The sequence below is a fragment of the Sus scrofa genome, chromosome 7 (genome assembly GCF_054392235.1).
Source record: "Sus scrofa isolate SSC_HxYL_T2T_F1_AM1 chromosome 7, Sscrofa_HxYL_maternal_Yorkshire_Landrace_v2.0, whole genome shotgun sequence".
Lineage (NCBI taxonomy): Eukaryota > Metazoa > Chordata > Mammalia > Artiodactyla > Suidae > Sus > Sus scrofa.
In genome coordinates, this window is record NC_139389.1 from 27,627,802 (window position 1) to 27,640,266 (window position 12,465).

Here is a 12,465-nt window from a genome sequence, read left to right on the forward strand (position 1 = left end):
TCCACTTCTCACCAAAATGCCAGCAGAGCTTCCCTGCTTCTTAGCCTTACCTCCAAGGGTGCTGGGAGGATCAGGCCTGCAGGCAGTGCTGGGGCGTGAGTCCCCCTCGCTTCAGTGTGCCTTAAACCAGATCACCAGGGACACAGCACCCAGCCCTAGACAGAGGCGCACGCATGCATAGATGCTTGCCTAGCCACCTCAGACACCTTGTCTCATTGCTGGAATTCTGGGGCCTGGTCCTTCCACACCCAAGTGACATTCTGAGAAGCTGCTGTGTGTGGCGGCCCTGCCATAGGCTGGGTCTTTTCCGGGGCCATTTAATCCTCCCAAGAAGCTCCTGAGGTGGATGTTTGCTACATCTTGGAGATAAACTTGCTCAGAAAATGAAAGTAACTAGTCCAAAATACCAGCTGGGACTCAACTCAGTAAATGAGGTGCAGGTTCTTTCTGGCTGCTGTAACCAAGCTTCAAAGATAATAGTGGCTCATCTATAAAAACACTGGATCACTATATTGTACATCCGTAACTAATATTCTAAATCAACTATACTTCAATTAAAAAAGAAAAAATCAAATTTCTAAGATAAAACAAGTAATAGGTAGCTTAGACAAAATGGATTTTGCTGGACAGAAGCAGGATTCTGCAATAGAGCAGCTCTCACCCCTTTTATGTACTTATTTTTTGTCTGTACCTGAGGCGAATGAAGTTCCTGGGCCAGGGATCGAATCCGAGCCGCAGCTGCAGTCTATGCCAGATAGTCAACCCACTGCCCCAGGCCAGGGATCAAACCCATGTCTCAGCAGCAACCCAAGCCACTTCAGAGACACCAGATGCTTAACCCACTGTGCTTCAGCAGGAACTCCCCTCACCTTTTTATCTTACTTTCCTGACATTGTGATACACTCTTCCCAACCCCGGATCTAAGATCTGCTCTGGCTCCCACCACCATATCCACATCGCACCCTGCAAGGTGGGCAGCTTCCTTTTCCTCTTCCCTCAGTTCAACAAGTACTGCTTGAGCACCCAGTATATGCTGGGCCCTGTTCTGGCCCCTCGGGTTCATCAATGAGTAAAACAAAGATCTCCATCTCTGTAGTACTTTCATTCTAGCAGGGAGAGTCAGAAATGATATGTGTAAATAAGTAAACTAGTGTGTCTGAAGGTCATAAATGCTAGGGGGAAAGGGGTAGGATAAGAGAAGGGGGCTTGGATGCATGCGTGGTGGGAAGAGGCAGGGCCAAACTCACTGTAAAGGTGAGATTTAAGCAAAGACTTGTGGGAGGTGAAGGAATCAGCCACATGGATGTCTGGGAGGAGAGCGCTCCTTGGAGAGGGAAGAGCCAGAGGACAACACTAAGATGGGAGCACACCCGGAGAGCTCAAAGAGCAGCAAGCAGACAGGGGTGGGGGGCGGAGTCTATAAGGGAAGAGGTAGGGTGGGGGTAGGGAGGGGTCAAGGTAATCAGCTAGAGCTGCGCTGTCCAAAGTGGTAGCCACCTGACAATCCAAGTTAAACTAGGCATTCAGTTTCTCAGTCACATTAGCCATGTGTGGCTAGTGGCTACTGTATTGGTCAATGCAGGTTATGAAATAAACATTTCCATCATCATGAAAAGCTCTATTGGAAAGCGCTGGTCTAGGACCCTGTAGGTCTTTGTTTTTTATTTCTTTTGCTTTTTAGGGCTGCATCTGTGGCATATGGAGGTTCCCAGGCTAGGGGTCCAATCCAAGCTACAGCTGCCAGTCTACACCACAGCCACAGCAATGCAACCTACACCACAGCTCATGGCAACTCTGGATCCTTAAGCCACTGAGCAAGGCCAGGGATGGAACCCGTATCCTCACAGATCCTAGTTGGGTTCATTAACCACTGAGCCATGAAGGGAACCTCCTCTAGGTCTTTGTAAGGTCTTTGTTTTCTTCCTCTGAAAGAAAGGAAAGGAAAGGAAGCTTCTTTCTTTCTAAGAATATTATCAAGAAGTTGCATAATTCCTTTCTACTTTCATCCCATTGGGTGGAACCTAATCACATGGCCATTCCTAGTTGCAAGGGAGGCTGGGAAGCATATCACAGTCCGCTCTGTGCTCAGCTAAATGTAAACAAGCTAATATTTACATGACTATCTCAGGAGATAACTGCAGGGAACAATTAGCATTTTCTGCCACCCTGAGGTCAGGTGATTCCCAAAGTATTCTTTTAACTGAGCTGCTGTCTTGAATCTGGGAAAAGAATTTTTTCAGAAAAGAATCTAGAGATAACAGCCTGGTGATCCCAGGTCCTGAGATCCAAGAACCACATTAAGAACCAGTTAGCTGTCTGTTCCTCCAGCCATTTGGAGATCCAGACATTCGATCCCTCAATTTGTTTGGGTCTATTCACCTGACCATGGGTGTCCCCTGCCCACCGGTGCAGCCTAGGGGCCAGTCATGAAACACTGGGGCTCTTTGGGGCCCTTGGCTACCTCTCCTCTGGGCTCAAAGTCCCAGGACAGTTGTCAAGGAAACTTGAAGAGCTTCGTTTGGTTATGCTGTCTCCTCTTCAGGGATATTCCATATGAACTGTTGCCTTCCCCTCCCTTCAAAGGAGTCAGTCTCTAATTTCACATGGTTGGGGGCAGGGTATGGTAGGACAGGTACTGCGGAGAACAGGAAGCAATCATGCTGATGTCATCAGGTCATGCCTGGGCTGCATGCTTACATTTTGAGATAGCCAGTGAGAAGTCAAAATGGTCTTGAGTGTGGAGTCAGATTAAGTACCTGCCTCAAGAAAAGCAGGAGAAGGAGGACCCTGGACCCCAAGGGCACTAGGACGTTTGCGTTGGGACCAGGTTTCCATCCTGATGACAATCCCCACCACCCAGGTCCACGTATCTGACAGGGACTGTGGCACGTGCCCCAGGCAGCCTATCCATGTAATCCCAGGAAGCAGGTACTACCATCCTCCCTATTTTGCAGGTAAAAAAATGGAGGGTCTAAGAGAATAAGAAACTCCCCTAGGACTTAGGTGTGGGCCAGTGTGACTACACATGTTCCCATAGTTACCAGTACAAGCTCTACCAGCACCCAGCCTCTTCTCCCCACCACTTCTGCCAGGCTGGCCATCCTCCCACAAGCTGAACTCTTCATCTCTCACCCGAACTGCCTCCTTACCCCCACCTCCTACCCTGACTGACCCTTGTGGACCCCTGGGTCACCACCCACCTCCTGGGGGTGTTCTTGTTCTGTCCACACCCCTGTTTGGGGCTCCTGAGCTCCAGCTCCAAAGCGTAAGCAAAGAGACAGAACTAAAATTTTCCTTAAGCCAAGGGATTTGGCTGGTCTCAAACCTCCCCACTGCTAATGGACCTCAGGTGAGCAGCTTACACTCTCTAAGCCTCAGTTTCCTCATCTGGAAAATCAGATAATGAGACTGATCATGCTGCCCTGGAGACTGGGGCATGCACTGACATGGGACAGCCCCGTGCCTGGAACAAAGCAGGAAATCAGTAAGTGTTCCTTTCCTTTATTCTCAAGTGTTCTAAAGAGCTCAACTTGAAGTGTGCATTCACACGTGTGCATGTGTGCATGCGTGTGTGTGTGTGTGTGTGTGTGTCCAAGCAGTTAGATCCCCAGATTCCTTCTAGGCCTTTGATGATGGTATTAGGAGAGGGAGCGTCCATCCGGGAAACCCTCTGCTTAACAAGCAAGAGTCAGAGACTTGGCCATCTGATTCCCCTTTGCTGCCAACCCTCTGCTCATGAAATTGCAAACTCAAGTCATTGAATTCAGCATATTTACTACCACTCAGCAGTGTGAGAACATGCTGGAAGGCAAGGCCAGTGCATTCCCTCTGCAGCCTGGGGACAGAAGGCCTGGCGGAGAGGGGCACAGGCTTCGACTGTTCTCAGACTCGGCAGGTGACGTGGTGTAGGGATCCTGCCTGATGCAGGGTGACGTTGGTCCCTGATGGAAGGTGGAGGAGGAGGCAGAGCTGAGGGAGAGACAAGGTTAGAGGGTGAGGTGTACTATGGCTCTCACCCACACCCCAAACCAACTCAGAAACACACTCCAAGTTCACAGAGCCCCATCCTTTCCCCTCCCGAAGGACTACCTTCTCAAGCAGTTCCAAGAAGCTGGAGTCATAGGAAGAATCTGCTAGAAAGGTTTCCTTCAGCTTCAGTCGCAAAGTCATTCCCGGCCCTAGGAATCCAAAAGCACAGCTTAGGACCCAGCCACGGGCCGGATCCCCCTCGGGCCCCACCCCCACCCGAATTCTTCCCCTCCCATGTCCTTCTGGACCCTCTGGAGGCAGGGACTCAGCCCTGACTCCTCAGGAGCTCAGGACTAAGGTGTCTCTCTCTCTTGCTCCCCTTCTGGGTCTCTTGTCACGAGGACTCGGGTGTCTCCCCCTCCAGGCCTCACCTGTTCCCTGTGAGCTGCCGAGGAGGGTCAGGAGGAGGACGAGGGGCAGCCCAGTTGCCATTGTGGCCACCTCGCTTCTTGCTTCTCGGATGGACAGGAGCAACGTCTGAAGCCCCTGGCCTCTCCTTACCTGGCCTGCCTTCTACTCCCCACTCAGCACAGGTGTGTGGGGGGAGATGGGGGAGAGGCTGGTTAACTGGATTTTCCAGTTCTTTCGATATGGCTTGGAGGACCCAGGAGAGCGCCATTCCACTGGGCTGTTGGGAAAACAGAGTGGTCCCCTTTGCTCAGTCCGGTGCCCCCAATGCCCCCCATGTCTCACAGCATGAGGGGTGTGGACGCCCGGTCCGCAGAGACGGAGGGTGAGGAGGTGTCCCTCATGCAGGTTCCTGGGCTCCACCCAAGCCTGGGCTTCTCATTGCTCTTTAGGGATTAATTATTAACTGCAATTAATTTCTATCATCTATGCCACGGAAGGGCTCAGGAATGTGGGCCCGAAAGGGAGGGGTGGATCACGCCAAGTTCTTCCCAAACCCAGCTGTCTGCTCCCCAAGTCACAGTGGCTTTCCGGGTGGGAAATCTGGCTCAGGGGGACCTTTTGTCTTTATTTTGTTTTAGTTGCTCTAAAACATCCTAGCTACTTGGGTGAAGGCATGAGTTTCATCAGATATCCTCCCACCCCCTGCCTTGTGCACTCACCCGAAGGGGATCTCCTCAGCCAACACCCTTTTACTGGGCACTCAGGATGGCAAACGCAAGGGCGGATGTGTGTGGGGGGGGTTTGGAGCCCATCTAGTTTACCTTCTTTCTGTAAAAACTAGGACACCAAGGCCCAGAGAAAGTAAATGACTTATTAAGTTCAGATAGCAAGTCAGCAGCAGAGCAACTGGAATCCATCCTGCATGATGTCAGACCCAGGGCTAAGCTCCAAGGATGGACACCCCAGTCACGTACCACGCCGGTTGTGAAAACCCTCTAGAACACAAAGGGACATGCCCTTCATCTTTTTATCTGCCTCCCTATGCATCCTCCCCTCAAGAAAACCAAAGGGCCCCCGCATAGAGGGATGGAGGCAGAGAGGGCACTGGGCAGAGTCATAGAAGAAAGGTGAAGGCAAGACCAGGGAAATGGAGCAGTGAAGGGAGAGACGCGTATACCATAAATGTGAACCTGGTACAATCCAGGGGCTCTCAGACTTGCATTGGAGGCAGGAAGCCCTGAGCTGGAAGAGTCAATGGACACAAAGATCAGCAGACCTGGGAGGAATGAGAGAGCCAGAAGCTTTGGGGCGTCTGAGACCCTTTAAGAAGAGGGTGGGAGCATGCCTGCGTCTTTCCCTGCTGGGGCCCCTAACTTTCTATACACTCATAGGCTGCTTGTGCAAGCACATTAGAAACACCATTTCCTTGAATGCCTATGATGGACCTTTGATGCACTACCTGCCCCAGTTTTAGGGGTGAAGAAACGAAGACTTAGGTCACGTGACGTGCCCAGGTCTGTACAGCTGGCAAGTGGTGGATTCCAGCACAGTGGATTCTGAGCTGGGTTCTGAACTTACACATTGACCTGTCCTTGAACAGGATGCTTGTCTTGCCTGGTGCCCCTCCTCTGCTGTCACCCTTCTCTGCCAAAGGAATGGAAAGCTCTGTGGGCTGCAGCCATCTGGACAAGAGGCGGCTCAGGGGTTCACCCTCCCACCCTGCCCTAGGCTCTCCTAAGGGTCAAATGCAGTCCCTAGGTGGCAATGGTCTCCACCCCTACCTGGCTCCCAAATCCCGCTCCCAAGGGACCCATCTATCCCCACCCTTAAGGGTTGTACTTCTAGGAGCAAGAGGACAACCTTGGCATAGGACATCTGGGTCTCTTCCCTACAATGAAGTTCTGGGCTGGGGACTGACTGGAGCCTTGGGGATAGATCCTGTATCTGGAAAGAGCCCCAGAGCCCAGCAGGGGAGTCCTCAGGCTCTTACTCGCTCCCCCTGCCCATGCTTCCTGGAATCAGGTTGGGACAAGTCAATCCCCTGGGACAGCTTGATGGCCTCTCCCTGGGGGAGATCCTGGTGTAGATGGAGGCCCTGGCACACCTGGCTCTTCCTGGACTTATAATAGGGCATCTAATCCTTTAAAGAGCCAGGGAGCCCATCCTGGAAACACACATCAGCTGGCACCATGGATGCTGCCCTGGTGCTGTTCTTGGGCCTGCAAGCCTTGGCCGGCTATGGTGAGCTCAGGGCTCTGACCTGAGGCTTTGGGGTAAGATGTGGACTCTGGACCGAGGAAGATGGTCAACTCTTCTAACACCACCTTATCTTTCTTCTCACAGCTCAGCTGAACCCATCAGGAATCTCCAACACTATAGCTGAAGGCAGCCCCACCGCCTCTGTGGATGTCTCTGCAGGTCTCCCCACGGTCTCTGCAAGTCTCCCCACTGTCTCTGGTGATGTCTCTGTAAGTTTCCCCACCATCTCTGCTGGTCTCCCCCCCTGTGTCTGCAGGTCTCCCCACCATCTCTGAGAGTTTTTCAACAGTTTCTTCAGCCTCTGGAGTTTTGCCCAGTAGTCCTCAGACTTTAGCTCCGACCCCTTCTGGCAGCACTTCAGGAGCAGTATCACCGTTGCCAGGTGATATTTCTGTTGCTTGATAATCTCTGAATGACTCTTTGGCTGGCCCGTAGCTCTGGGTGAGGGCTTCCTGTGCTCGGCCACGAGTGAGTCGTAAGTTCCCCAGAACCTCCCTGAAGCAGTGCCCAACCTTGGTGACTGTACAAAGACCCACTTTCTGCTTTTCAACTGCCAACTTTTTTTTTTTTTTTGGTAGTTAGTGTTCTTTGTATCCTGCCAGAGACTTTTTTTTTTTTTTTTTTTTTTTTTGCTATGTTGAGGTCATGAAAATATTCTCTTATGCGTTTTTCTGGAAACTTTATTATTTTAGCTCTCAGACTTAAGCCTATGATGTATCTCAGATTAATTTCTCTGGAATAAGTCAGGGGTCAAGGTTCCTTTTTTACCCTTATGAATAACTGGTTGCCTCAGAATCAGTTATTTCAAAGAACTTCTCTCTCTCTACACCATCGAATTGTGGGAGCTCCTTTACTGAAAGTCAAGTGACCCTGTTTCTGGGCTCCTCTGTCCTGTCTGATCTTACTCCAGTGCCACAGGACTTAAGGTCGGCAGCTCTGCAGCAGGTCTTGGGATCTGGTAGTGTTAAGTCTTCCACTTGGTTTTTCTTTAAGATTGCCTTAGCTAGTCTCAGTCTTTTCATTTTCATTGACTCAGTTTGTCAATTTCTACCAAATACTTGCTAGGATGTCATTTGAGGGGCACTGGATGGAACTTCTGCTCTGCTCTGCTCTGCTCTTGCTCAGATCTCCAGCCGTTTCCCCCTCTGCCCTTCCAGGGGTTGTGTCTCCCCCAACACAGCCCCTGGAACTGCTTCTCCTGTGTCTGGGACTTCCACGCCAAGCGGGTCTGTTTCAGGAGGTTCCACATCCACCACTGCTGGAGCCGCTGCCACCTCCCCTGGCTGTTCTCAGCATCCCAACCAGTAAGGCGCTCTTGTCTCTGTTGGGTCCTGGAAAGAGATGTAGGGACAGGCATTAGTGCCTGCTTTCAGCTGTGCTTTGAGGATGTCTCCAATTCTTTTGTCTTTTTTACTTTTGGCTTTTCTAGGGCCACACCGGGGGCATATGAAGGTTCCCAGGCTAGGGGTCCAATCGGAGCTGTAGCCGCCGGCCTACGCCAGAGCCACAGCAACGCAGGATCCGAGCAGTGTCTGAAAGCTACACCACAGCTCATGGCAACGCCGGATCCTTGACCCACTGAGCGAGGCCAGGGATCAAATCCGCAACCTCATGGTTCCTAGTCAGATTCGTTAACCACTGAGCCACGATGGGAACTCCAATGTCTCCAGTTCTTAAAAGGGTCTCGGTGCCCCCTCAAGCCCCTGATCAGACCAATAGCTGGACGTCGTTGCCTGATTGCTTCCTTAAAACGTTTTCAATTTCCTTTCTGGTGGCCAATTCTGTCTCTCCAGGGCAACAAGCATCCCCTCTAGATATCCTGCCCTCCCTCCTCTCTCTGCCCCCCCACCTCCATCCTAGTCTCCCTGCCCCCATCCTCCCAGGCAATCTGAGGGCAGAAAATGAGTGTAGGGAAAACAGGACACTTTAGTGACCAGAGTCAGGGTGGGGTAGTGGGGAGGACGGGGTCTCAGAAGAAGGAGAGGCTCACCTGGAGACCCTCCCAGTGCAGACATCGAAGGTGAGAGAAACTCGGACGAGAGAGCCTGTGCTATGGAGGAGGGTTCAGAAAAACAGACAGACATGGATGTCGGTGGAGTTTAGAGACTGACAGACATGCCCACGGGTGGGGAAGAGATGACTGGGGCTTGGATTGAAGCCCTTTAAAACCCCCTCCTTTGAGATTCTGTTCCTAAGATGACAAGACAGAACTCCCTAGAGAAACGTGTCCTTCGAGTTGCATAGACATTAAAGTCACAGAAGGAAAGACAAAATCACAGAGGGCACTGGGGAGTCAGGGGGTTGGGTTCCCACCTGCCTTGGTCACTGTCCCTCTCTTTCCTCAGGCCTGAAGCCACAGGAGAAGGGCTCTGTCCCCGACTGGGCCATTGTGTTGATCACTCTCCTGTGGTGGCAGCAATTGTCAACCTACTGTATGGTATCAAGAAGGTGAGTGAAACGATGGTATGGATGTGTGGGTCCCTGAGGCCAGTGGAGCTGGGACCTGGTGCCCCAGAACTCTGAGAAGAACAGGGGTTTCATGGAAAAAGATGGCAGTTTGTCACACTTAGGGAGGGCCGAGGGGAAAAGGAATCCCAGTCTGGGTGGCTGAGAAGAAACGGTGACTGGGGAGAGATGGGGGTGTGGGGCCACTGAAGGAGAGACTGGCGAGCGCTGGAGGCTGGCCAGCTCACAGAGACACTAAATTCAGCTCCAGGAATGAAGAATCTACTCCATAAAGTTACATAACCTGGGTTTTAAATCCTGGCTCTGCTATCATAGCTGTGTGACCTTGTGCCAGTTACTTAACCTCTCTGTGTCCCAATTCCCCATTAATAATAATAACTAATACTTAAATAGGATTTTCTATGTGCCACGTGCTGTATACATTTTAGTTCACAGCAGCACTGTGACATAGATAATATCACCCCTCATCCTGCCGATGAGGTTACCAAGCCCTGGATAAAACAAGAATGATGGTATCCATCTCAAAGGGCTGTCGGAGGATAAAATGAGCTTATGCATGTAAAGCACTTACACACTTGGCACATAAGTGCTCAGTAAATTCATCTGGTTCATTACTATTATGTTTTTTCTGGAAGAGGATCTCTGAGCACCTGAGTTACTGAGGGAGGCAGTGGTCCCTGGGGAGAGCTGAGGGCTGGGCAGAGGGTTCCTGGGGTCCTCGGTTAACTCATCCTATCCATTCCTCATCTCTCAGGCCTGCCAGTTCCAGAAGGAAATGAGTGTGGGGTGTGGCTGTGGGTCTGTGACCCCTTATAGCTCCCACTCCGTGGCCACCTGCCAGCGCTACTCCTTCATGTGAAGGCCCACCTTCCTCTTCTCCAGAATAGACTCACTCAAGTTCCCATTCACACTAGCTGGGACCACCTCCGGGGGCTGGATTCCTGGCTGTCCTCCACCGACGGTGTAAGGGGCAGTCCACTGTCAGTCACGGAGCAGGAGGCTGAGACTGCAGTCCCCGTCTTGCCACCAGCCTGCCCTCTGACACCCAATCTCTTTGACATGGTTTTCTCATCCACAGAAGGAAGGACCGGGGCTGGATGGTCTCCAAAGCTCTTCAGGCCTCACAGAATCTGAGTCCAGGCAGTTGGAACATCTGCCCTCACACTTTCTTCCCAGCCTCTTCTCCAAACCTCAGAGAAGCTCCTTAGCTGAGAACACTGCTTGGCCCCCCGGGGGAACAGGATGGGGGTCCCCCCTTCATATTTCCTTCTCTATGGAGCTTCTGAACCTCTCAAGACCCCCAATTAACTCACCTCAGGACAGGTGAGGAACCCTGCTCTGTGACACTCCCTTGGACCAACTCCTGCTAAATAAAATAGCACCCCCTCCACTGGTTTCCCAGCCACTGTGTATTTGTCCAAGTGCACAAATACACAGTGGGGCTTTGCCATTGGGCAGGCACCAGTCAGTTCTGGTCTCTGCTCCTTATCAGGTGTGTGACCTTGGGTAAGTCCCTCCCCTGAACCAAGGTTGTTGTTCTCATCTATAACATGAGGCTGACATTGCCAACTTGTCGCTTATAAGAAGGGTGCTTAGCATATTGTTTGGTACCTGGAACAGCTCAGACATCAGCAGCTAGAAAGGCTGTTTTGTGACTGGCTCCTTGGGCTCTGGTTCAAACACAACCTCTGCTGACACAAAGAGCCTCCGCCTACTTCCAGGTCCCTCCAGTCCAGATGCCTGCATCCTCTGGGGAAAGCTTCAGCTAAAAGAGTAGGGGGAATATTTATTTACACCACGAAAACAGAGATTCTCAACCTCAGCACCACTGACCTGTTGAGGGGCAGAGTTCTTTGCTGTGGGGTGTCCTATGAATGACAGGATGTTTAGCAGCATCTTTGGCCTCTACCCTCTAGATGACAGGAGTGATCCCTCCAAATTGTGACAAGAATGTCACCAGACATTGTGAAATGTCTCCTGGGGGGCAAAGTTGGCCCCCCTCTGCTGAGAACCACTCTTCTAGAGGCCTAGGTCCCTGGAAGTAAGGGTGGGTAGCATACTGGTGGAAAGGGGGGTTGTCCAGATGCAGTGGCAGGGAGGACTCCCCATTCTGCAGGATGCACTGCCTGGGAGGCAGGCTGTCCAGTCCTGGGAACTCAGTCTTTGGCCTGATTCCATGGAGCCTCATTAATCTCCCATTAATTGCATTAATGAGCAGTTGGCGTCTCCTCTTCTCACCCATTCCAGACCTGCCTAAGGCTTAGGGACCAGTCGTGCCAAGTACTGAGAGGGATTCACATGTTTGGCCCTCTAGTCCTCCTGTGAGCCCCACCGCCCCAGGCCCCAGCCTCCTGCCTCTAGATCTGGTCCTCTCCACCTGGTCTGCTTGCTACACTTTCCCCAGAGAGGCAGCAGCCAGCCCTGACTTCCACTCCATTCAGCCGAGTCAACACTACTGGTCGTCTCCTGTCCCAGACCTGCTCTGTGCCCGGCCCTGTCCCAGGTGCTGGGGATGCAGCAGGGATCATGGCAGAGACCTCACCATGTAACAGGGTGCTCACTGTCCAGTGGAGGAGACCCACGGTGAACAAATTGAGTGAGTGATGGGGCTGTGACTGAGACACCTGGACCCAAGGCTTTCTTTCTCCTTAGAGTCCTGGGTAGAGTATCCTTCCCTATCCAGCCCCAGCCACTGCCACTTGGGAGCCCAGTGGATGAATTTTGACAGTCTCTGGGCTAATGCTTGCTTCAGGCAGGGAGTGAAGAGGAAGGGGAGAGGGAAGCTCCAGGGAGCTCCTAGAAATGAGGTGTCTGCATTTCTGTTTAGGGGTGGCTGGGGGCTGGGAGGCAAGGAGATGGCTGCTGGGCCAAGGTGGGAGAGGAGGAGAGGGTAGAGTCAAGGCAGAGCCCTTGTCTGCTGAGCATCTCTGCCAAAGAACCCGGGTTTGGTGCCTCTTGGTGGCCTGGACCTGCCAGTGTCCCTGGTGAGGGAGGTGGTGTCAGTCCCTGGGGCTCTGTATCTGCCTGGCCTCTTGTATCTGCCACTGCTCCCCCCTTCTTCTTGTGTCATCTCTGGATGCCTGGAAGCACCTGTCTCGGCAGCAGCGGGCCATGTGCAGGCTTTCCCCCTCTCTGCTCTTTCACCTGATACTCATGGACAGCTCCACCCAGGTCAGGAGCAACCATGTATGAGTAAGGGGTGTGGAGAGTTGGGCTGACGTGAGAGGTGGGATGGTGAATGTACAGCTGGAGAAGGACCAGAATTTGAATCTCCTCCCAGAACCCAGGCATCCAATTGACCCCCTCCTCATGTGGCCCCAGCCACAACTTGGCCCTAGAACCTGTCCTCTGCTTTCCACC

The 12,465-nt window shown here is 52.1% G+C and overlaps 1 protein-coding gene across 1 annotated transcript; it reads right to left on the reverse strand.

Annotated features, from left to right (window-relative positions):
• Window positions 1-3,757: 3,757 nt before the first annotated feature.
• On the reverse strand, window positions 3,758-4,551 carry SFTA2 (surfactant associated 2). The gene is made up of 3 exons (XM_003128304.4): window positions 4,401-4,551; window positions 4,090-4,178; window positions 3,758-3,969 (listed from the first exon to the last, which is right to left on the reverse strand). Exons 1-3 carry the CDS (start codon window positions 4,459-4,461, stop codon window positions 3,883-3,885), a joined length of 237 nt encoding a protein of 78 aa, XP_003128352.1. The 5' UTR covers window positions 4,462-4,551; the 3' UTR covers window positions 3,758-3,882.
• Window positions 4,552-12,465: the final 7,914 nt, after the last annotated feature.

Coding starts and splice junctions, on each gene's coding strand:
- SFTA2 (XM_003128304.4), bottom strand. CDS start 4,461: ATGGCAACTGGGCTGCCCCTCGTCCTCCTCCTGACCCTCCTCGGCAGC. Junction 4,179..4,400: donor CGGCAGCTCACAGGGAACAG/GTGAGGCCTGGA, acceptor TTGGATTCCTAG/GGCCGGGAATGACTTTGCGA. Junction 3,970..4,089: donor TCTTGGAACTGCTTGAGAAG/GTAGTCCTTCGG, acceptor TCTCTCCCTCAG/CTCTGCCTCCTCCTCCACCT.